The sequence below is a fragment of the Trichechus manatus genome, unplaced genomic scaffold (assembly GCF_000243295.1).
Source record: "Trichechus manatus latirostris isolate Lorelei unplaced genomic scaffold, TriManLat1.0 scaffold00076, whole genome shotgun sequence".
NCBI lineage: Eukaryota > Metazoa > Chordata > Mammalia > Sirenia > Trichechidae > Trichechus > Trichechus manatus.
Window position 1 is genome coordinate 1,817,557 of NW_004444012.1, and position 25,588 is coordinate 1,843,144.

Consider the following 25,588-nt stretch of genomic DNA (forward strand, 5'->3'; position numbering starts at 1 on the left):
CTTCTGTCAGTTTGACCAATGGTTTATCAATTTTGTTGATCTTTTCAAAGAACAAGCTTTTGGACTTGTTAACTCTTTCAATTGTTTTTCTGTTCTCTATTTCATTTAATTCTGCTCTGATTCTTATTATTTCCTTCCTTCTGGCACCTGTGGGCTTCTTTTGCTGCTCTCTTTCTACTTGTTCCAGTTGTAGGGTTAATGCTTTCTTCTTTTTGGATGTGTGCATTTATTGCTATAAACTGACCTCTGAGCACTGCTTTTGCTGTGTCCGAAACGTTCTGGTAGGATGTGTTTTCATTCTCATTTGAGTCTATGAATTTCTTTATTCCATCCTTCATTTCTTCTCTAACCCAGTAGTTTTTGAGCAAGGTGTTGTTCAGTTTCCATGTGTTTGATTTGTTTTTTCCTTGCTTTTTCTGTTGTTGATTTCTACTTTTATGGCTTTATGGTCAGAAAAGATGCTTTGTAATAATTCGATGCTTCGGATTTTGTTAAGACTTGCTCTGTGGCCTAATATGTGGTCTATTCCGGCGAATGTTCCATGTGTGCTGGAAAAGAAAGTATGCTTGGCTGCCGTTGGGTAGAGTGTTCGGTATATGTCTGTGAAATCAAGTTGGTTGATTCTAGCATTTAGCTCTTCCGTGTCTTTGTTGAGCTTCTTTCTGGATGTTCTGTCCTTCACCAAAAGTGGTGGGTTGCAGTCTCCTGCTACTATTGTGGAGCTATCTATCTATCTTTTCAGTGCTGTTAGAGTTTGCTTTATGTATTTTGGAGCCCTGTCATTGAGCACGTAAGTATTTATTATAGTTATGTCCTCCTGGTGTATTGACCCTGTAATCATTATATAATGTCCTTCCTTATCCTTTGTGGTGGATTGTACTTTAAAGTCTATTTTGTCAGAGATTATGATTGCCACTCCTGCTCTTCTTTGAGTGTTGTTTGCTTGATATATTTTTTCCATTCTTTGAGTTAGCTTGTTTGTGTCTTTAAGTCTAAGGTGTGTCTCTTGTAGTCAGCATATAGACGGATCGTATTTTTTTATCCAATTTGCCGTACTCTGTCTCTTTATTGGTGCATTTAGTCCATTTACATTCAGTGTAATTATTAATAGTATGTGTTTAGTGCTGTCATTTTGATGTCTCTTTTTGTGTGTTGTTCAGTTTCTTTGTTCCACTTAATTTTCTGTGCCCAATCATTTTTATTTATGTATTTTCTTTTCATCTTTTTCATTGTTGTTGATTTTGTGTTTGCTGAATCTTTGTATTTTTCTAGTTTTTAGTTTTGACTTGTAGGATTGTTAGTTTCCTTTGTGGTTACCTTAATATTTACCCCTATTTTTCTAAGTTTATACAAGTCTTTTATTTCTTTATATTGCCTTGACTTCCTCTCCATATGAAAAATCTATGTCTATATTCTTTAAGTCCCTCTTTTTTGTTTTAATGTTGACATCTTTTATATATTGACATTTGCTTCCCTATTTTCAGTGTTTTAGCTTTGATTTACTTTTGTGTCATCCCTATCTGGGTTGATATCTGGTTGCTCTGTCCTGTGTTCTAGTCTTGGGTTGTTATCTGATGTTACTGATTTTCTAACCAGAGGATTCCCTTTAGTATTTCTTGTAATTTTAGTTTAGTTTTTGCAATTCCATAAACTTCTGTTTATCTGTAAATGACCTAATTTCACCATCATATTTGAGAGACAGTTTAGCTCGATATATAATTCTTGGCTGACAGTTTTTTTCCTGCAAGGCTTTATGCATCTCATCCCATTGCCTTCTTGCCTGCATGGTTTCTGCTGAATAGTCTGAGCTTATTCTTATTGACTCTCTTTTGTAGATGACTTTTCATTTCTCCGTAGCAGCTCTTAAAATTCTCTTTATCTTTGGTTTTGGTAAGTTTGATTATAATATGTCTTGTTGACTTCCTTTTGGGATCCTAATATGGGATTCGATGAGCATCTTGAATAGATATCTTGTCATCTTTCACGATATCAGGGAAGTTTTCTGCCAACAAATCTTCAAGAATTCTCTCTGTATTTTCTGTTATCCCCCCTGTTCTGGTACTCCAATCACTCGTAGGTTATTCCTCTTGATAGAGTCCCACATAATTCTTAGGGTTTCTTCATGTTTTTTAATCCCTTTATGTGATTTCTCCTCAAATAAGTTGGTGTCAGTTGCTTTATCTTTAGTCTCACTAATTCTGAATTCCATTGCCTCAGTTCTGCTTCTATGACTTTCTACTGAGTTGTCTAATTCTGAAATTTTCTTGTTAATCTTCTGGATTTCTGATTGCTGTCTCCCTATGGATTCTTGCAGCTTGTTCAATTTGTCATTATGCTCATCTCTAATTTTTTTAATTTCGTCTATTGTGTGTTCTGCGTTTTGCTTAATTTCCTTCCTAATTTCTTGAAGAGTTCTGTGTATTTATCTTTTGTATTCTGCCTATAGTAATTCCAAGAAATTTTCCTTCTCTGGAAAATTTCTAGATTCTTTATTTTGGGAGCTTGCTGAAGTCATCATGGATTGCCTCTTTATGTGATTTGATATTGACTGTTGTCTCTGAGCATCAGTAAGTTACTGTATTTATTTATTTTATGTTTGCTTGCTGTGTCCTGGCTTGTTGTTTTGGTTGATATGCCCAAATAGGCTGCTCGTATGAGCTAGTTTGATTATTGACACCTTTGAAGCTCTAATGCCCTGTCACCAGATGGTTAGATCTGTTCCTAGGTATGTGAGCTCAGGAGTCTGCCCGCTCTTCCTGTATGGGTTCAGCTCAGGTGCCCAGGTAGATAGCCACCAACTGTGTGGTGTAAGCTCTCACTTACCGTCCTAGACAGGCATGGGTGATTGGTATAGGCACAGGCATCTGGCTGCAGCAGGGAGACACACTATGAACAAGGCAGGACACTGATGGCCGTCCCTGAATGTCCAGGAGGAAGGCGTGTCCCTGTTCCCTAGAGAGCGTAGGTGGGTGAGTTTTGCAGCCGGACTGTGAGGACCTAATGCTGTTGGCTGTAACGAACGACCGGGGGGCACCTCTTATTCATGGGCCACAATCGCAGATGGCTAGGTGGCGTGGGTGGAGCCACCGGTCCTTAGGCCCCTGATGTGGGTAGGTGAAGACCCTGCTTAATGGGCAGAGCAGTGTCATATGTCAAGAACCTGCCATTTTACAGCTGAATCACTTGAAGTTAGACTTCAGGTATATCCCTATTGTAGTGTGGTAATGAGGGCCTATGCTGTTGAGATGGGCCCACACAAGTCTGTGCAGGGGGAAGGGTACTCAGACTCCGTGGATCCCTTATGCCTGTGCCTAGGCAAAGGAGCTTTGCCTACCCTGGGTTCCTGGCTTAGGGGAGCCAGCAGTTTATTTTTTCCCGTTTGTTAATTTGTTCACTTTCCAAGGCAGGGAGAATGGCTCCGGGCATATGACGTATCCTATTGCCAGCCCAGGGGACTTGGCAATTGCTGAAGCCCGTCCAGGACCCAGTGCAGAGCAGGGAGTGGGGAGGTAAATGGGAGAGGGGTTTTTCCCTAAGGGAGATGTTTTTGATCTGCATGGTAAGCCATAAGCAAGTACTTATCTTTCATGGAGGGCTGCTTCTCCCTGGTTCTGGCTGGCCGTGTAGACTCTCTGGTGTTGAGTCTGTCCCGGTGCCGAAAATGGGCCTCCCTAGCACCACCGCTTGCCTGCCTCACCGCTCACCCCGGGCTGATCAGGCCTGAAGGGCTCAGGCTTTCACCGGGTCCAGTCTGGCAACTCCTTGCTGCTTCCGAACCGTCTCTGCCTCCCCCTGCCACTCAGTCCTGTTCCTCAACTCTGCCTGTGATGTTCAGGGCTCCCAGATTGCCATATGTAATCGATTCATTTGTTTTTTCGGGTCTTTGTTGTAAGAGGGTCCACCGGAAGCGTGTGACAACTCCTCCATCTTGACCTTGCCTCCGAGATACCTTTCAAACCTACCAGCTTGGCAAAAATTAAAAAGTTTAACACTCTGAAATCTTGAGAGAGTGTGGAGTTTGGAAACACCATCACTGGTGGGAGGATTGGCTGTTCCAACTACTTCGAAAACAATTTGGCTCTATCTGGTTAATGTGAACACGTGTATACCCTCTAGCCAAATGTTTGCACATTTGAATCAGGAGATATTTATGAGAATGTTTTAAAAAGCTTTGTTTGTAGTAGCAAAAATCTAAAAACTGCAAAAATGGCCACCCACATTAAATAGATAAATGAGCTGAGGTGTGTTCACACAGTAGAATACTACAGAGCCTTGAAGAAGAGTAAACTGCAGCTACATGCACCCTCGATTCTTAACCATGATCTTTAGTGAAAAAAGCATGTCATTGAAGAATGAGTCTGCTGGTCTGAAGTTCAAAAGCAGGAAAATCTAAAGAATTGTATGGAATCATACATTTGTGGTAAAACTATTTCTAAAAATGCAGGGGATAGTAGACTGATCAGTGTTTCCAGATGGGACTCTTCCAGGAACATGACTAGATGCTGGGGAATTGGTGTCAGCCTGACTGCCAGCATTCTGAGAGGGAAGCCAAGGAAGGATGCGGAATTTCGATTAATCACCCCATTCCAGTAGAAGACCTCCCCCCAACCCTCTGCTGTGCCTGATGTCCTTGAGTCCAAAGCCTGTCTGGTTTAATTTTCCTCGAAACTATACTTTTTGATCATGAGAGGTAGAACTGTGGCCAGGTAGCTGATTGCTCTGTATACAGACGTTCAAATAAGCCCTTATTTTCAGCTGCACACCCACTTTTGCCTTCCCCAGCTCATGATGGGTTTCATTTGTGCATGGCCAGTCTTCTGCCTTCCTCTGCAGTTAGGTTTGCCCCTCCATCACTCTGCCCAGGAATTTACCACTCCTCCAGCTACTTATGCCTTCGCATTTTCTGTTTTGAGATTAAACATATCCTCTATTTCCACTGAAGATAGATTTTGTGTGTCTGATTTTCAGTCTTATAATTTGGGGCTGATTTTATAGAAGAGAAGGACATAGACAGGCCTTTCCTCTGCCTCTGTAAAACTCCAAAGTGGTTTTGACTTTCACTGGGAGGCTATTGCATTATTGTAACACGACTGAGCAGAGATGCCCATCTCTGCTGGAGGGAGATGTAGTTTAAGGGAAAGAGACAAACCCAAAGCCAAACCCATTGCTGTCAAGTGGATTCTGACTCTTGGTGACCTTGTAGGACAGAGTAGCCTTATAGGGTTTCCCAGGCTATAATCTTTTTTTTTTTTTTTTTTTTTTACTATTTGTGCTTTAAGTGAAAGTTTACAATTCAAGTTAGTCTCTCATACAAAAATTTATACATACATGGTTATGTGACCCTTGTTGCTCTCCTTATACTGTGACACCAGGTTGTAATCTTTGTGGAAGCAGACTGCCACACCTTTCTACCATGGAGCAGCTGGTGGGTTCCAACCGGTGACCTTTTGGTTAGCAGCAGAGCGCTTAACCACTGCACTACCAGGGCTCCTTCTGGAAAGGACACAGCAATAGAATTCAGACATCCTGGGTGACTGAGGAAATCATCTACCACATGTGTGTTACGCTCTTATTATCCAAAGGGGACTTGCCCGTATGTGAGGTCCTCAGGGTACACATTGTTCGTGATTCTGTTGGAATGGAGGCGGGGACTCAGTGTTCATGGATGGTGATAAGTAAACATTTTGGATCATTATGGACTCCAGTCACATGGAAAACTGAAGCATCTAACGTGTGCTAGCTTCCCGTGACAGAGGTGCCGTGAGAGTCAGGAGGATGTGCCTTAGCAGAATCTGGCAGCAGTTTCAAAGATATCTATGCAGGGCTCTTTCATCTTTCTTCTCTTTCTAACATTTCCTGGAATCTTCATGTGTTTATGGAAGGAACTCAGTGACATGAGTGTAGTACTTATGTCAACGGTTGTTACCCAGAAAGTTAATAGAGAAGAATGACTTGGGTTATAAACAGTGTACATTTTGTAAGCCAGTGCTGCAAATTAAGACTACGTGAGGGGTTGTTCTAGATGAAATCTGTCCATAAAAGGAGAATCTAAAGTAGCCTTTAAAGAAGGAAGCATTTCGCTTTGGACTTTTCCACAGATTTTGCCGTCTCGCGGCTTGAGGCCCTGAAGCTGGGAGCGCTCAGTGTCGCTAGCCCCTCACCTTCCAAGCTGGAGTGGGAAAGAACAAGCAAATATGCATCATGGGTGTGCTCTGAATCAAAGGCCATCCATCATTTCTGATATCTTGAATGCAATGATTATCATATCAAAGACATATGTTGACATTGAAGATAATAACTTTGCTGTTGCCCGTTATTTCTAACCAGCTTGGAGTAATTACGAGCACGTGTTCTTTTCCAAAGCCGAACACACTCTAAGTACTGGAAAGAAAAGCCCTGTTTGAGCCACCAAGGATATATATATGAGACTGGGTTTAAGATCTTTATATTAGGTAAGGAATTATATAGACTAGACAGGAAGCCCCAAGGTCTTGCAGACTTTTTCATTTGAAGGTTTTAGGAGGGCAGTATGTCTGTTTGCGTACTTGGGATTGGCTTTATGTGGGAAAATGATCCTTCTTGTCTAAGCACATAGCTTTAGGGAAGGACTCCTGGACGTTGAGAGAGGAAGGGGCACATTCCCAGCCAGCGAGTTAGCAGAAAAAGCTCTGAGAGTCCATAATCATATAATACAGGCATGCGTATATCTCAGGCATAGTGCTGCGCGCCAGTGAAGTTGAGCAAAATATATGTTCGCTTGCGGTCGCCTCACTAGTCGTCCAGGGACAGCAGCGTAAGCATCACCTGGGAGCTCATCGGAAATAAAGAATCTCAGGCCCCATTCTATACCTACTGGTTTTGAATCTGTATTTTTAACCAAGATTTTGTGAATTCACATGCGCGTTAAGCTGTGAAAGGCTATCCTGCAAACTCTTAATTGCCTTATGCTGTCAACAACTTCCCAGCGTTTCCACCAGGCTTCTAGGGCTTTGCCTACGGTATGTCGTGGTATGTAGGATGGGGATGTTCCCCAGGCAACTTTCTTCTTGATGCTCAATCCAGTAGTGTGAGAAAGAGGAAGAGAAAGAACATTCCCTCTACCTGTCATTGATAGCCACGCAGATTGGCAGTTGGGACAGGAATTGAAGGTGAGATTATAATGTCGAAATTTAAAAAGAAAAGCAAGCCTTGTCTTGAGTGATAAGCCAGTACTTCCATCCCTCTTAACACAGAATAAACTAAATCCTTCACCCTGTTCCGAAACGTCCAATTACATACGTTAAAGAAATTCCTGGCCTTGGAAACTTTAGCCGTGGTGCTTGGAGAATCACGTTTTTCTGGGCCGTCCTGGTGGAGTTAACGTCTGTGCCAGAGCAAGTCCTCGTCTCTGCTCACCTGCTGGCCATCTTGGTTTAGCATTCACACCATCAGTCTGAAAGGCAGAGCCTTGTATGGTTGGGCCTGGTTTTGTTTGTTTTTGTTGTTGTTTTATTTTTTATTCTGATTTATTTGTTTTTGCCAGAGGTTGAATCTTTTTATGCCGCGTAGTCTTCTGTTCTCTCATTTTTCTGCTGCCGTGGATCGCTCTATCCAGTTGCTTCTCACCAGGTTCACTGTCAGTGCTTTAGGACCCTTTAGAACCATTTCAAGTTGATTATATGCAAATGCTCTTTCAGGGCCCTAGAAGTTTCCTGGGTGGTACGAATGGTTGGTGCTCAGACCCACCCAGCAGCACCGCAGGGAGAGAGGCCTGAGCACTTCGACTCTGTAACGCGTGGGGTTGCCACGAGTCAGAATCAACTCAACAGCAATGGGTTTGGAACTCTAAAAACGACTATTCTTGTCTGGACCTTTGTGTGGTGGTGGCCTTGGTCCTGTCTGAAGACGGGGCAATGACTGTGCTGCTGTTTTCTGGTTATTTCCATTCCAAAGTGTCTGTGATGATGTGGGAAAGTGATGTGACTCCGTTTGGGGGCTGGTTTTCTACGTGACACAAGGCTCTAGAACCATCAGAAGCATCTCCTACCCATACTTCCCCGCTCCCTGCTCCACCCTACTGCACCCCCCTACCCCCAGCCACAGCCTTCACTGCTCTGGCCTCATCAGTATTTGCTTTCTGAATTGCACTCATTAGCCTGAAAACTAATAAAAGGGTTTTTCTGTCTCATCAGTGTGGGGATGGGGTGCCAAACACATTCTCAGATGCAGGAGGACAGCATGACAATTTGCCTTTTCACATTTCTTGGTGAAGGGCCTAAATCCTTAAAGTAAACTTTGTCTGAGCAATTTTATGTGTCCCCAAAAATAAGGCCATGGAAGAGATTCAGAACTAACAGTTTGACAGAACAGTTAAGCTTAGTTTTCCTTGAGACGTTTAATGGGACAGATTATCAGGCTGCGTGTGGAAAGCTTATTTTAACTGCATTATCAGGCCAGTTGACAGAGCCCTCTGCCCAGAAGCATACCAGGCTGTGCTGGCCATCAGCAACGAGGACTTGTTTGCACCGAGTCAGAGGACATTTCATAATATGGCACCACGGAGCCAGCCAACCCTCACCTCTGGGGGTGATGCCAAAGAGTGGCAGGGGGTGGCACACGGGAGAAGCAGGGGGACAAGGAACTTGAGTCAGCATTCATTTTCCTGGGCACCTGCCAAGAAACAGCTGCATGTTGCCAAGGAAGAGCTCGTTCTCCCTGAGGAGGAGAAAGCAAGATGGCTGCCAAGTCTGGTCCTGCTATTCGCCTCCAGCTGGCACCTGCTCCTGGCTTGGGCTGGGAAGAGGAATTGCTTACCTGTCCCATCTCCAGTCACTGGCGATGGCAGGGAAGCACAAGAATAGCCACAGCTATAATGTGGTGATTGTGTCCCCTGCTTCTCCCATTATGGGCTACCTCCCTTCGTTGCATTGCGCCATCTTGGGTCACTTCTTGTAGTTTTCATTGGGAAGGTACCACTCTATTTTCCAAATTAGTTTTCTGTTACTAATAAAATAAGATTTTTCAGTGTAGGAGTATGTGAATGGGTGACAAATGAGAATAAAAATTAAACTTAGCGGTTCCCTGATATTCCAGATTTCATCAGATGCTGCTCTCTAGTCCAGGCAAAGTTCAGACCCCATACTGATTTATCGTCATGATTTAGAAGTAACTGGGGTAAATTATCAGCTCAGCCATCCAAGCTTGTAGCACTTTTGGATAGGTGCATCGATTTCCACATCTTTAACTTTGAATTCTACCTACTTTCAAACAGTCTACAAGAATGTCTTAGAGAGAAATGCAAGAGTCGGTGTGAGCCCACCTTGATCGCTTTGGCAGCCAGTGACTTAGAAATGTAAAAGACGACTTTTCGTAAGAAAAGCTGACTTGTCATCAGTAGCCCATGTATTTCATGCCAGCCCCTTAATGTCTGCGGTTTTGCCAAGTAGCAGAATTCAGAGATAGAAAGCATGAGCAGAAGAGACCGCCAGTCTGATGGCACAAAAATAGAAGTTGTGTTACTAAGAATTTTGCTTTGGAGAATTAAATTATTTACCTTCTGTGTATTCTGCAACATGTTGTTAAGTCTCCCTGAGAGAGGCAAGCCTTGTGTCCATTTGTTCTATGTAATCGACAATGTATCTGCCCAGATATGTGGACCCTTCATTTATTTCTTTTGGTGGAGGAGGGTGATTTGGGCAGGAATGGAAAAAACTGTCATATACAGTTATTTGCCTGAAGTGATCAAAACAAGTTTATTGGTGATAACATGTATTGGCTGTTTTAATAGACATGGCACCTGTCATCCATGCTCTTAAGATAAAACAGACTGGAGATGGAAATCCTACTGCTAAATTGGAGAAAGTTCAAATGTGAGAGCTAAGCCAAAGAACAAAATGTCCACTGGCTCTGGTAGACTTCAATGTGTTGATTACCAGCAAAGGTTTAGAAAGTAATCACATTCCTTTCCAGTCAGGGTAGGCTTCCTGAAAGAAGAAGGCTTCTACGTTTCTCTTAATTTTGTAGTTGGGTCAAACTCACTGGGCCCAGCATGCTTCCAGCATTCGTGGTCTCTTCAGAGTCAGGTATTTTCGTTTTTACTTCTGGCCACTTCTGCCAAGCTCAGGTAGAAAGCTGACGATAGAGGTGGATTTTGTGTAGATGTGAAAATATCACCAGACCTGGCAAGAATTCTTTCTCTGTCTGTCTGACAAGACTCTTCTAGCTGAGTGATCAGGGTGTGGTTTTTCCAGGGTAGGAAATCTGTATTTCCATTTCTGTCTTAATACCTATTCAGGAGGCAGGGTTTTTTTTTCTCCTTAATCCACATATGTGAGAAATAATAATAATTTCGATACACTGGCTCGAGGCACAGGTTTAGACAGTGTGGGGTGTGGGCCTGCATTTCCCTCTCTGGAAGGCACCGCGAGAGTCCCTCAGGCAATCTAATAGTACGCATGTGTGACATGCCCTAATCCTGACATGCGGAGTCTGGAAAGGCTTTGCCTCAAACTAGGCATGTCTAATAGGCTTTAACGCAACCTGTGAATTTGCCCCTGCACAAGGTCAGCTTGTAGGTCAGCGGAATGCTGCACAAATTGCATTCTCCTCCAGACTGTAATTATACCTAGGAGAAGTCCGTGTGTTGCCAAGTTCAGCTGACTCCAGATAGGAGCAAGATAAACTCAGGGCTTACTAACATTCCTCAAAAAACGGATTTTTCAGGGTCTGATGTAAAGCATCTCTTATTGAAAAAAATGATGGCCTTGAAGTGTGTGGAGGGGATGGTGAGCAGCTGTTGCGTGCCTTCACCGAGAGCAGATAAAGATGGCGTGAAATGGAAGCATGAGGAATTTAAGTCAGATGTAAAGTAAAACGGTCCAGCACCAAAAATTACTTCATACTACAGAACAGTTTTGAGGGTTATTACAAATCAAGTAATATGCACATGAGGACAAAGAAGAATTAAAAATGGGCATTAAGAGGGGTTGTAGATAAGGAATAGTTTGCAAAATTTAGTTTGTAATAAGCTGAGGTGGGACTGTGTTTTAATTTATTTGATAAATAAATAGAGAATGTCTGAATGTACATATGAATGAATGTAACCTTAATAATTTCTTACAAGTGTGAACCTTCTAAAGTAAGGTCCGTCCTTAAGTATCTGGGCTTCTGGGCCATCCCAAAGACAGAAGGATGAATTAGGCAGTATTTTCCAATGTCTTCAATGCTATGGATTAAATGATTCCAAAATCCAGTTCAACCAGAGTACACATTAATCCGTTGCCGTCGAGTCGATTCCGACTCATAGTGACCCTACAGAGTACACGCTCGATGCGCAAAATTTTACAACTACTTATAATCTCCAGTAAATATTTTGTTAAATATCTTTCCTGAACAGCTTGGGGTAGGCACTTTTTTCCATGAACACACATGGAATGAAATCAGGTTGGGAGCTTCAAGGCATAAATTCTGCCTGCTAGCTCTATGTAAGCATGAAAATCCATTAATTCGGCATTCATATTCTGAAGCTGTGGACTGACAAAGTCAGGAATCCCGCCCATCTCCAACACTCAAATGGGGTGGACTGGCCCCCGTGGTCCTCTCGGATGTGAAAGCCCCTCCTGCTGACTGGTCCTAATTCTTGGAGGCCCCTTCACTCTGGTAGCCATGCAGAATGGAAGTGATACCCTTTTTCTGTGGATGACCAGAACACCGGTTACCGTGTAGTTTGAGGTTCTTGATCTGCAGAGCTTTTTGGTTGTATCATCTCTCAACTCTTCTTCTTGGAGAGGTTTTCTGAAGGTGAGACCTGGACTTTTGTTTCAGGAAAAAGACACTAAGTGTGACATTCTTTTGGGAATGCTTTCAGGTTACCCAGAGGAAGACTATGCCAGGAACAGCCATGTGGTTACAAACTCCCACTTTTAGTAGGAATCCTGGCATTTTCAGGGACTGCATACCTAAGGAACAATTAAAAGCAAAAACTCATTGCCATCGAATCGATTCTGACTCATAGTGACTCTGTAGGAGAGAGTAGAACCGCCCCATAGGGTTTCCAAAGATGTAAATCTTTACTCCATCAGAGCAGAGTGGCTGGTGGGTTCAAACCACCAAGCTTTCAGTTAGCAGCAGAGCACACTGTGCCACCAGGGCTCCTAAGGACTAATTAGAAGCTCTTTATGTTACCGATCCCTGGAACTAGCTCCCTTATATCAGAGTTTTATATGTATATATATATGAAGCCCTGGTGGCACAGTGGTTAAGAGCTACGGATGCTAACCAAAAAGTCAGCAGTTCGAATCCACCAGCTGCTCCTTGGAAACCCTATGGGGCAGTTCTCCTCTGTCCTGTAAGGTTGCCATGAGTCGGAATTGACTCGATGACAATGACGTCAGGTATATATATGTGTGTATATATATATCTGTGTGTGTATATATATATGTATCTATCTATATATATGTATATCCTTTTTAGCTAGTCTTTGAACTCCCGTTAAACAGGGATATGTGTGTGTGTGTGTGTGTGTATAATTTTTTGAAAATGTTTTCATCCCCGTCAGCACACTAACGTACGAGTGTGCATAGTGTGCGTGCTGTCTCATTGGCATCACTGCACTGCAGTGTTGGTGCAGTGATGAGTGAGGGCAGGCCTGGAAATAGGAGGCTGGTCTCCTGACTTTCCTCCTGACAACTGGTACACCAGAGCGCGATGCCATCACTCTTCACAGCTCGGCAAGGGCCATGACAGCTCAGCGCGCTCAGGTTATAAGCAGGAGGGAAGGGCTTATCTTTATGGATATAGTTCTGTTTCATTTGTATTTCTCCTGAGGTTGTTATATTGCCAGGAACCTTTAAATTAGGCCATACAGCTGAAAAATAAACTTGTTCAGATAGCACAGGATAGTAACAACTAGAATGCTTCAAGAATCGGTTGGTGATCAGGAATTAAATTTTTGGGTACTGGACGGTTTAATACAACTTTTGTGTTTGAAATTTCAAGGTGAATTTTTTTAAATGTATCAGTTAAATTTCTGCATGAATAGAGCAGAATATTAAATATTGGAGAATCTCAGGCATCTTAGGATTCTGAAGATTTTCCAGATAATTATTACGATCACCAGTCCACAATGCTCATAACTAAGTATGCAAATATGAAAGGTATGGTTGATTGAGTTTAGTTTCCTTGAAGCCCAGGATATTTTAGAGAAGCCAGTGGATTTGGGAGAATAAATACCCTATATTAGTTTATCTTTTAGTCACATGCCCTTCTCTTCAGAGAAGAATTTTTGAAATTCACTTTATCTGTCTAGAAGTTAGCTTACCAAGTACACATATAATGCCATAACAGAAAAACCAGTTAACTGAAGATTCTACATAAATTGGGTTCTGTTGTTTGCAACTTAATAGTTTACTTAAAAAAAAATCATAAAAATGAAACCAAAACCCGTTGCTGTCAAGTCGGGTCCTACTCATAGCAACCCTATAGGACAGAGTAGAACTGCCCCACAGGGTTTCCAAGGAGCGCCTGGTAGATTTGAACTGCCGACCTTTTGGTTAGCAGCCGAGCTCTTGACCACTACGCCAACAGGGTTATTGAGCATCTTTTTAAAAAGTTTTTTATCATGTTCCAAATCGTTACTCTCCCTTCCTTCCTTGTTCAATCTCTCCATGGCTTTTCTTCCCTCGTCTTCCCGCTCCCCCTCAGTGTTGGTTCCCAGCTGCTCCGCTGTAAGGGTAGATGCCTCAGATGATAGGTCTGTATTTGGGTATGGAGATTGTGAGATTTCATCACAAGGATCAAAAATGACAATCGGATTAGCAGAACAAAGTTCTTGTTTCTGGAAGGGAGCTATTCTGTGCCCATTGCTTTAATGGCCTACCAGTGAGATGGCCCCACTTATTTTTACAGAACTCTTGAGAATGAAGTATTGCTGTCACTCTGGAAGTCCACAGGGCCACTAAAGGAATAACGCTTATGATACTGTGGTCCATCTGGTTGGGCTGGTATGCAGAGGAGCACAATACCTAATGCTTAGTAGGGGTGCAGTAAAGGGTTCTTCCCGTTTCCTTCCTTAGAAACTGCCTCTTACCCACAGCAATCTCTGTGTAAATGTCCTTCTTCCTCCTTGTCCATATTAAATATCTTTGCACTGTGCCAGCCTAATGGATTTAGTCATTGTAAAACATAGCAAAATGGAAATCAGCAGTTCACAAGATGTGACCAGTAAGCCAAATGTTTAATCTTACTAATAAACAATTAAAAATGCAAAATAAAATAGTGAAAACCCATTTTACCTTTCAAAATTTACCTATCAAAAAAAATTTTTTTTAACTGATAATACCCAGATGGGTACAAGAAACAGGAGAACAGTCACTCTCTAATACTTGGTAGGAGTGTAAATTAATACAGCCTATTAGAAACAATTTGACAATATTTATCAAATTTGAAGGGGGCATATTGTTAGACCCACTCTGAAAATCTACAGAAAAAAGTACAAGTGACTACAGATACCGATCTGCATAGATGTTAATGGTAGCATTAAATTGGGAAAAATGGTAAACATCCATCAATAGGGGAATACTTAAATAAACATGTGACATACTCAGAAGTGTTTCTACCTGTGCTGATGTGGAATGATGTCAGTAATATATTTCTGAATGAAAAAAAAAAATAAGTTGCAGTACAAAATGTACAGCTTGCCATTTTTGTAAACTTAAAACCCTACACATGCAGACTCAAACACATGTTTAGTTCTGGAAGGAGACAAACTACCCCATAACTAGTGATAACATCTGAGGAGTGTTGTGGTTCCAACGTACAACAACCCTGTTTACAGCAGAACAAAACACTGCCCAGTCCTGCACCATCCTCTCAATCATTGTTTTATCTGAGCCCATTGTTGAGCCACTGTGTCAGTCCATCTCATTGAGGGTCTTCCTCCTTTTCGCTGACCCTCTACTTTACCAAGCATGATATCTGTCTCAGCGACTAGTCCCTCCTGATAACATATCCTAAGTACACGAGACCAGGTCTCACCATCTTCATTTCTCAGGAGCATTCTAGCTGTACTTCTTCCAGGACAGATTTTTTCGTTCTTCTGGCAGTCCACGGTATATTCAGTATTCTTCACCAACACTGTAATTCAAAGGCATCAATTCTTCTTCGGTCTTCTTATTCATTGTCCAGCTTTCGCATGCATATGAGGCGATTGAAAATACCATGGCGTGGGTCAGGTGTACCTTAGTCCCTCAAAGTGGCGTCTTTGCTTTTTAACACTTTAAAGAGGTCTTTTGCAGCAGATTTGCCCAATGCAATATGTCATCTGATTTCTTGACTGCTTCTTCCATGGGTGTTGATTGTGGATCCAAGTAAAATGAAATCCTTGACATCTTCAATCTTTTCTCCATTTGTTATGATGTTGTTTGTTGGTCCAGTTGTGAGGATTTTTGTTTTTTTTATGTTGAGGTGTAATCCATACTGAAGGCTGTTGTATTTGATCTTTGTCAGTAAGTGCTTCAAGTCCTCTTCGCTTTCAGCAAGCAAGGTTATGTCATCTGCATATCACAGGTTGTTAATGAGTCTTCCTCCAGTCCTGATGCTGCATTCTTCTTCATATAGTCCAGCTTCTCAGATTATTTGCTCAACATACAGACTGAATAAATAAGTCTGGTGAAAGGATGCAACCCTGACGCACACCTTTCCTGATTTTAAACCACACAGTATCCACTTCGTTCTGTTCGAATGACTGCCTTTTCATCTATGTGCAGGTTCCTCATAAGCACAATTAAGTGTTCTGGAATTCCCATTTTTCCCAGTGTTATCCATAATCTGTTCGATCCACATTGTCAAATGCCTTTGCATAGCTAATAAAACACAGGTAAACGTCTTTCCTGGTATTCTCTACTTTTAGCCAAGCTCCATCTGAGATCAGCAATGATATCCCTTGGTCCATGTCCTCTTCTGAATCTGGTTTGAATTTCTGACCGTTCCCTGTGGATACACTGTTGGAATTGTTTTTGAATTGTTTTCGGCAGAATTTTCCTTGCATGTGATATTAGTGATATTGTTCGACAATTTCCACATTCTGTTGAATCACCTTTCTTTGGAATGGGCACAAATATGGATCTGTTCTAGTCAGTTGGCCAGGTAGCTGCCTTACAAGTTTCTTGGCACAGATGAGTAAGCACCTCCAGTGCTGCATCCATTTTTTAAGACATCTCAATTGGTATTCCGTCAATTCCCGGAGCCTTGTTTTTCACCAATGCCTTCAGTGCAGCTTGGACTTCTTCCTTCAGTACCATCAGTTCTTGATCATATGCTACCTCCTGAAACGGTTGACCGTTGACCGATTCTTTTTGGTACGGTGATTCAGTGTATTCCTTCCGTCTTCTTTTGATGCCTTCTGTGTCGTTCAATATTTTTTCCATAGAATCCTTCAAAATTGCACCTCAAGGCTTGAATTTTTTCTTCAATTCTTTCAGCTTGAGAAATGCTGAGCATGTTCTTCCTTTTGGCTTTCTAACTCCTGGTCTTTGCACATTTCATTATAATACTTTACTTTGTTTTCTCGAGCCCCCTTTGAAGTCTATTGTCCAGCTCTTTTACTTCATTGTTTTTTTCCATTCGGAATGAAGGAGTATTTCCACTTGTTACTTTTTTGTATTCTGTGTAGTTTGTTTTTACTGTGTGGTTTAAAATTAGAAAAAGTGTGCATCAGGGTTGTATCCTTTCAACATACTTGTTCAATCTGCATGCTGAGGAAATAATCTGAAGAAGCTGGTCTATATGGAGAAGAAGGAAGTATCAGGACTGGAGGAAGACTCATTAACAATCTACAATATGCATATGATACAACTTTGCTTGCTTAAATTGAGGAGGACTTGAAGCACTTACTAATGAAGATTAGAGACTACAGCCTTCAGTATGCATTACACTTCAACATGAAGAAAACAAAAATCCTCACAACTGGACCAATAAGCAACATCGTGATAAACGGAGAAAAGATTGAAGTTGTCAAGGATTTCATTATACTTGAATCCACAAACAACACCCATGGAAGCAGCAGTCAGGAAATCAGATGACATATTGTGTTGGGCAAATCTACTGCAGAAAACCTCTTTAAAGTGTTAAAAAACAAAGACATCACTTTGAGAACTAAGGTGCACCTGACCCAAGTCATGGTATTTTCAATCGCCTCATATGCATGTGAAAGCTGGACAATAAATAAGGAAGATCAAAGAAGAATTGATGCCTTTGGGTTATGGTATTGGTGAAGAATATCGAATATACCATGGACTGCCAGAAGAGTGAAAAAATCTGTCTTGGAAGAAGTACAGCTATAATGCTCCTTAGAAGACAGGGTGGCGAGACCTGGTCCCAAGTACTTTGGACATGTTATCAGAAGGGACTAGTCCCTGGAGAAGGACATCTTGCTTGGTAAAGTAGAGGGTCAGTGAAAAAGAGGAAGACCCTCAACAAGATGGATTGACACAGTGACTGCCAGCAATGGGCTCAAACATAGCAAAGATTGTGAGGATGCTGCAGGACTGAGCAACCTTTTGTTGTGTTGTACATAGGGTTGCTATGAGTCGGAACCAACTCAATGGCACCTAACAATAACAACATAGTTTGTATGTTTGTATATATATATATATTTTACAATGAACGTTTATTGCTTTTGTAATTAAAACTAATAAATATACAAGCAAGAAAAGAGAAAAAAATAGAACAAATATATTTGTGAACTTGACAGCTCTCCAGAGGCGGAACTTTATACATCTTCCGTTCCTAGCTCAGTACTTGGGAAATGGTAATCATTTGACCCATGTGTGTTGAATGAAGAAACTCTTGCTTGTGTTCCAGTCTGTGCTCCCATGACCAGGTTGGGACTTCTTCCTGTTAGTTGCGTGCAGTTGATTTCAGCTCATGGCAACCCCATCTGTGCAGAATAGAACTTCTCCATAGGGTTTTCAAGGCTGTGACCTTTCAGAAGCAGATCACCAGGCCTGTCTATGGAGGCACCTCTGGGTGGATTTGAACTGCCAACCTTTTGGCTTGTAGTCAAGAGCTTAACTGTTTGTACCACCTAGGAACTCCAGAAGCTGATAAAATGTGACCAGAGGTCCACAGAGCATCTCTCTTCCTTTTTCTCCCTTTCAGTCCTCAAGTTTCCTTTTCTCTCCTCATTCCCCCCATCCCCGAATACTTCTCCTATTCCACCAGCACAGCCAAATCCTTGACTAGTTTCAGAAAGATCTGAATGTATACCAACATCTTGGGCCAGACAAATGCCTTTTAAGCTGACTGAACCCTTACTCGATTTTGAGTCAGTTTGTTAGTCTAATGTCTTGTTTTTTTCTGTTTCCTTTTAATCATTTTGCATATCTGGTCTTGATTAGGAAGGATGTTTTAAAATATGTATTTATTCTACCCTTTCTTTTTTACTCACTATTCACTCCTCATTTTTTCCCCTTGTCATTTGTTTGGTGTTATCCTGCAGTTACACAGGATAAGCCAGACCTCTTTCAGGGAGCCTGACTCGGTCTCAAATGGGTCTGCTCTTAGGCTCACTACTGCCAGAGCCACACAAGCCAACCCACTGGTGACTGAGAACTTGTTTGCCGGGCCTTGGGGCTTTGAGCCTCTCTGTCCCACTGATGAGATACCTTCTGCGTCTCAGAAGCTATGAAGGGTGAGACTATACACCCATTCAGTCCATTGTGTTCTTACCACTTTAGCTGGTGTTGAGAAACATAGTATTATCCAACAATTAACAAGAGGGTATGTGGAGACTTAGAAGGAGATTTCTTAAAGTCTAATCAGGGGTAGGGGTTGGAGCCCTGGTGGCATAGTACCTAGGAGCTCAGCCTGCTAACCATAAGGTCAGTAGTTCAAATCCACCAGCCCCTCGTTGGAAACCCTGTGGGGCAGTTCTGGTCTGTCCTGTAGGGTTGCTATGAGTTGGAATTGACTCAACGGCAACAGGCTTGGTTTGATTTGGTTTTAATCAGGGGTAGGGAGAGCCTTGATGGCACAGTGGTTAAGCGCTTAACTGCTAACTGAAAGGCTGGCTATTTGAACTCACAGCGGCTTTGAGGGAGAAAGATGTGGCAGTCCGCTTCCATCAAGATTACAGTCTTGGCAACCCTACGGGGCAGTTCCACTGTGTCCCATAGGTCGCTCTGAATTGGAATCAACTACACAGCATCGGACTAGTCAGAGGTAGGGAAGAGAGTACAGGGAGGCGATGGAGGCAGTATCACATTTTAGAAAAAGTCTCTAGGTTTTTAGTCCAGTGAAAGGCAACGCCTCTTTCCAAACACCTGCCATGCCGAGTCACTGGACGGAATTTCAGGGGCGGCTGACGTCAATACTGTCCTTCCCACGCTAGAATGAGAGGGTGGGGGCCGGTTAGCCTCTGTCGTCGTTGTTCAACCTGCCCGAACACAGTCAGAATCTCAATTTCCATCTCTCTTTTTCTCACTATCTCACTCTCCCCCTCTTGGTTCTTTCTCAGCCCTCTTATGGCCGATCTCTCACCTTCTTTTGTTTATTTATTCATCTTGTTGTTGTTGTTGAGAATATAGACAGCAAAACACACACCCATTCAACAGTTTCTACACGTACAATTCAGCGACATTTTTACATTCTTCGAGTTGTGCAGACATCCTCACCCTCTTTTTCTGAGTTGTTCCTCCCCTATTAACATAAACTCACTGCTCCCTAAGGTTCCCATCTAGTCTTTCGAGTTGGAGTTGTCAATCTGATACCATACTGCCTTCATTTAATTGGCTATTAGAGCGACTTGCATTGAACATTGTCTCTCCTCTAGGCGCAACATACTGCCAGTGGTTTCCACAGCCCTAACTGGATGGCTTGGCACGTTTGTATGAAGAAACTTTCGCAACTCAGTTGTGATCTTGTCATGAATTTGGTTCCTGTGTCTGCCTCCTTGATGTCTGTGTATACGCCATGACCATGGTTGTGTCAGTCACTATTCTGCACATTAGGAACAAATCTAGTCAATTCCCAAGGCCCTTCTTTTTGTGAATTTGCTCCCCAGTTGGTTCAGCTGTTGATTTTAATAGCTTTATTGGCTCTTAACAGCTATTTTGCCAAAGTGATTCTTTAAGTCACCTAGCGACAGACTTCTTGAGGGCAAGGGCTGGCTCTGTCTCAGTCACCTCTGCATCCTCAGAGCCTAGAGGAGTGCCAGGCATATAGCAGACGCACAGCAAACATTTGTTGAATGAATGAACTCTTGGCTGAATATTTACATGAAATTTATGTGTGTTTCCTTAATGTTGTGTTAGGCTCTTTGTTAATCATTTTACTTTAAATTTGGGTTCTCTGTCTACTAAAGGAATACACAGAGTCACTATACCAAAAAGAATTGGTCTGGGAGCTGATTTGTTTTACTAGGTTTAGAGAAACACAAAGCTAGGAAGAGCTCCCCATGGAATATTCGTAAAGGTTGAAAAAGTTGTCGGTGAGGTATTTGAAGTTTCTAAAAAGACTGTGAAAGTTTATACGTGTATGTGTTTTATTATACAAGAGCAGTATTAAACAAATTAAAATTAAAGCTTTATGTGCAAAGTCTTATACAGTTTATATTAATAATAGCACAACTTAACTGTCCAATAACAGGGAAACTTGTACTTCAAGATGAAGAGGTCGAACTCCTGGGAGTTAAGTCGTTTTCCCAGAGTCTTAGGCTGGTAATTGTCTGAGGCAAAGATCAGAATGTTCCTTCCACTCAGCCACTCAGTGGAAAACATCCAAGAAGATCAGAGGTTGTGAAGTGACTTAAGAAGTAGCAACATGAACATATGCCTCTGTTACGTAAAAAAGTTAGAATTGCATATGTGTTACAATTACAACTTAAGATACATTTGGATAACAAGATAAGAGGAAAGTATTATAAAGATGGTACTGCTTGTGTTAGGCTGGTGGAGGTTTGGGTGCTGTTTTTTCTTTGTTTTCTAAAATGTTGATTGTGGCTAAGTTACTTTCAAATTAAAGTGTTATTTAAAATAGAGTGCCTGTAGTATCAGTTCAGCTCATCAATCAGGGTAGTGAAAATCTGAATATTTTTGGTATGCTTTCTGAAAGATTGCACGGCCATTTCAGCTTGTGTTCATGTTTGTAAACATTCCAGATCATCAAGTTATTGGATGGAAAACGATCTCAAACTGTGGGGATCTTGATATCTAGTTTGCATTTAGAAATGAAGGATATCCAGCAGGGTAAGTCTCCTCCATCACTTTTTTCCAACTTTTAAACATTTTATTGTGAAAAATTTCTAACGTAATACAGAGAATGTTAAAATGAACTTGTGTTAATATGTACCCTGTGTACCCAACACCCAGCTACAAACTCATCGGCTCATCGTGTTTCATCTGAAGTATCTTCCCCCAAAGTAGGTTATTATGAAGCAAAGCCCACACATTGTATAATTTCATCTGTTAAAAATGTTAGTACTATTTCTAAAAGATAAGGATACTTTTTCAAACACTAGTAAGTACCATTATCATGCTTTTAAAAACATTAACAGTTACTTCCCAGTATCATTAAATATGTAGTTCTAATTTCCCTGATTGTCCATATATTCATTATTCATCCATTTACTTATGATTCGTTTGAATGGAGATCGAAACCAATTTCACACATGCCTTTGACTGGTGTGTCTATCAAGTGTCTTTAATCTAGAAGTTCCTATTCTCCATTTTTTTTGTTCCTGTTTTTTCCTTTGTAATTTATTTGCTGAAGAAACCAAGTCACTTGCCCTGTAGGATTTCCCACGTTGTCAGTGTTGCTGCTTGCATTGTCACGTTCTCATCTATCATGCTCCTCTGCTCCTGTGTTTCCTGTAAATTGTTAGCTGGATCTGATTCTGGTTTAATTTGAGGGAGAAGACGACCTCCTAGGTATTTTTGTATATTCTATCGGGATATCCATAATACCTGGTTGTCTGTTTTTGTGACGTTAGTAGTTGATCTTTGCCTAGATCCATTATTTCATTAGAAGTTTGCAAAATAATGTTGCACTGATTCCATCCTTTCTTCTTCATTAGCTGCACTGCTTCTATGGAAAGGCTCTTTCCTTCATCAGTCATTTGGTTATGTCATTGGTTTTTAATCTCTCTCCCCTTTTTCTCCCAAGTGAGACTATTTCTACATAGTTATCTTTGGCTCAATTTTAAACAAAAAGGCATTTTAAAAGAAGAAATTTTACTTCTGTGTATTTTTCTTAGTCTCTAGAAAAGTGGCCAATCGCCATCCTACTTTTTTGGAATCTGTCTCTTGCATGCAAACAATACCCCCTTTCGCAGGAATCGATTAAATGTAAATCTTTATTTTGACATGTCACTTATAGTATGGTCTGAGTTGTAGTATACTCTCTCTTAGATGGTTTCAGTAGAATTAAACATCGGTTCAACACACCGCCCTTTAGGCTTCAGTCTGTCACCTTAAAGGTATTTTACTCCGGTTCACAGCAGAAGACTCCCATAGGTTCAGAACCATAAGACACGTAATATACTTTCACATAAAACTTTTCCTTTCAGGGGAGCTTTTTTCCTTTTTTTTTTTAAGGGCTTAAAATTTTGGTGTTTTGCAAACCTTACAAATTCCACATAAAATTAAAAATCTCCTAAATTCGATGATAATCACACAGTATTCAAAGAAGCTGGTCCATTTTCAGTATTTAAAATCAATAATAGAACTGAACAGGTTAAGTGTGAATATTAAGCCTCAGAGTATGTTTCTAGTAGTTGATCTGAGTTTGGGGCAAAGGGTGGCAGAGAGGTCAACCCAGAGGAATCTTTCATAAGTTTAGGTGTTATATCTTCTGAAAGAATTGAGTTTCTGGTGAATTTCAACCAGGAGAATGCGCTACTAGGGTAAAGAAAAAATGAAAAAATAGAAAACCTAGACAGAGGAGCTTATAGTTATTTGGGAAGGGACTAACTTTTTTGAGGTAGGCATTGAAATCAGGGATTTTTGAGGTATAGTGGCAGATTCTTGTCCTAAACAATAACTATCCACAAATCTGGGAAAACACCATGGATATGAATCTTCACAAGGGGACATCATGTTAGACTTTATTAACATCATGGGAGTTCCTTTTAAGGAGCACTGATGGTGCAGTGGTTAAGAGCCCGGCTGCTAACCGAAAGGTTGGTGGTTTGAACCCACCCAGCAGCTCCACAGGAGAAAGACCTGGCGGTCTGCCCCTGTAAAGCCTACAAGACCCTACTGTGTCCCATGGGATTGCTCTGAGTCGAAATCAGCTCGACGGCACCTAACAACCACAACCGTAACAAGAGCAGTTCTTTTTAGGCATGTTCCCCTGTGCTACGTCAGACTACCACATGGGTGAGAGCGATCCCAGCCATGGGATACTCCAGTTACCCCATCAGGACCACAGTCCATCTTCCTGTGGCCTTCCAGTCTCATGGGACTCAATGTTCATGGTGAGTTGAATAGACAATGAGTTCACCCAGACCTTTTCCAGTGTTCTTCCCTGGCCAAAAACAGGCTCACATGGAGTTAGACGCGAGCTTTTATTTCAGCATCGGAAACGTCAGCTGTAGCAGCGTAAACTTCTAGGACTCGTAGGTACCATTTTGATTCTCTATTCTGCCTCAGTCACCTCGGCTATCCACCCCCAGAGAGCTGGCTGCTAAGTTCTAAAAAAATAATCTCCGTTCCATGTCTTCATTTAGTAATACATTCCAGATGAATCTGGCAGTATAAGCAGAGCTTAAGCCTCCTTTGGAATCATTTGACTGACGTTGGCATCTGAAGGTCACTTAGGTGCCCGAGCTGTGTCAGTTATATTTCATTCTGAGTCCATGTCTGGTCGCGAATGGAATGTACTTGTCCTTGTGGTGTCGTCCAGATGAAAGGATTCCCTGTGCTGTCGTTGGCCTGAGATGTTTATTTTAATGTGCAGTGAGATGGGCTCAGGGGAGGCCAGCTGGCAGCCTGGGCAAGGCCTCCCAGCACATCAGCCCTGGTGAAGTGACCACAGTTCTGAGGCCATTTGTCTGTACACAAAAACAGAAGCACCAACTTGCACTTCCCTGACTCATAAGAAGCTGGTGTATAAACCCGAAAGCTAACGTATTCATTTTTGTGGAGGAGACTAATCCTTTCTCGTGACTAAAATATTTCTCTTCATTGTTTTCTCCCTATCACTTGTCTCTACGTAACATCGCGTATCTGTTTATTCACGGTAGTCTCCCCATTAAAATGTCAGTTCCGTCACGCTATACCAGCCACAGGCATTGTAGACACTCAGTAAATATTTTCTGGATGAACGAATGAACAAATGAAGAGATGGAGACATGAATATAAAGAGAAAAGCGTAAACAAGTTTGGAAACAAAACACCTGAATCTTATAAAGCATATTCCTCAGTAGAAAGAGGAGTGTCTACAGGCGTCCTGGGGGGCTTCAGGCTTTCCTGTTTTCTAAATTACACTGACATTTCAGTTCTGGCTTGCTGAGATTACAGCTTGGGTACCTTGATAACAGTTGTGGGTATTTTAGTCCACCGATGTCTCCCACAGATAAATAATCTGGCTGTTACTAGTTCAGCTCTGTAAGAGCAACCTTATTTTCCTCATATTCAAGGTGAGCAACTTCTCTGTTGCTCGCTAGGCACTGCCTGTAATGCACACTCAGAAAGTGGAATCCTGACCCTGTACCTCACACGTTATGAGCAGCAGAGCCAGTAACTGTTCCTTTATGTCATGTTGCATTTCTTTGCTAGGGATTTTCTCTGCTCTTGATAATCCAACATAGTTTACAGCTAATTGGGTTAACATATAGAAGACGTTCAATATGTTCATTAAATTTGATTTGATTTAAAAAAAATAGTAGACTGAACCTTAGACTAGATGAAATCAGATAGTTATGTATTCCATCCCAGTACATTTGGGTAAAATTACCTTCACTTCATTCATTCATGAATTCATTCATTCAGTAAACATGTGTTGACTGCCAGCTCTGTATCAGGTACAATGACTGCAACAACACATAAGATACAGACCTTAAAGAGAGCTCACAGGATGGTGTGGGAAATATACAAGCAGAGTGTATTATTCAGTAAACACACAGTAGAGTTGCCGTGGAATAACAGAACAATGCCTTGACTGACTCTACCTGTAACTTCAGGGAAGATCTTCACAGAGGTCATACAACTTAAGATGAGTCTTAGAGGATGGAACGGTGGTCATCACACAGAGAAGGAGCTTTTCCAGTTGAGGAAAGAGCATGAAATAAGGCCTGTGAAAAGGAGGCACAGCTAGAGTATATCGATTGCATGTGAATCTGGGTTGTTTCAGGGCACAAGGCAGAAGCATATGCAGCATCCAGACCAGGAAGGGCCCTGAATATCATGGCAAGACATTTGGACATTATCCAGTCAGCAACAGGGAGAAGAAATATAAGAGGGGAAGTGCTTTGATCTGATCTTGAGTGCAGAAATATACATCAGGCTATAGTATGGAAGACTGACTGACCTCCAAGCCCTTGAGTGGTCTGGCCACAGCCTGGATTTTCTACTTCACTTTGCTCTATTTGGTTCCCCTCTCACTACATTCTAGC

The 25,588-nt window shown here is 41.7% G+C and overlaps 1 protein-coding gene across 2 annotated transcripts in view; it reads left to right on the forward strand.

Annotated features, from left to right (window-relative positions):
* FMN1 (formin 1) overlaps positions 1-25,588 on the forward strand; it is a 471,169-nt gene that overhangs the window by 263,395 nt on the left and 182,186 nt on the right. For both annotated transcript variants that reach the window (XM_012556758.2, XM_004380593.2), the window contains one exon: positions 21,134-21,221. In XM_012556758.2, the coding sequence (XP_012412212.1) occupies positions 21,134-21,221 (88 nt within the window). The remainder of the gene's footprint in view (positions 1-21,133; positions 21,222-25,588) is intronic.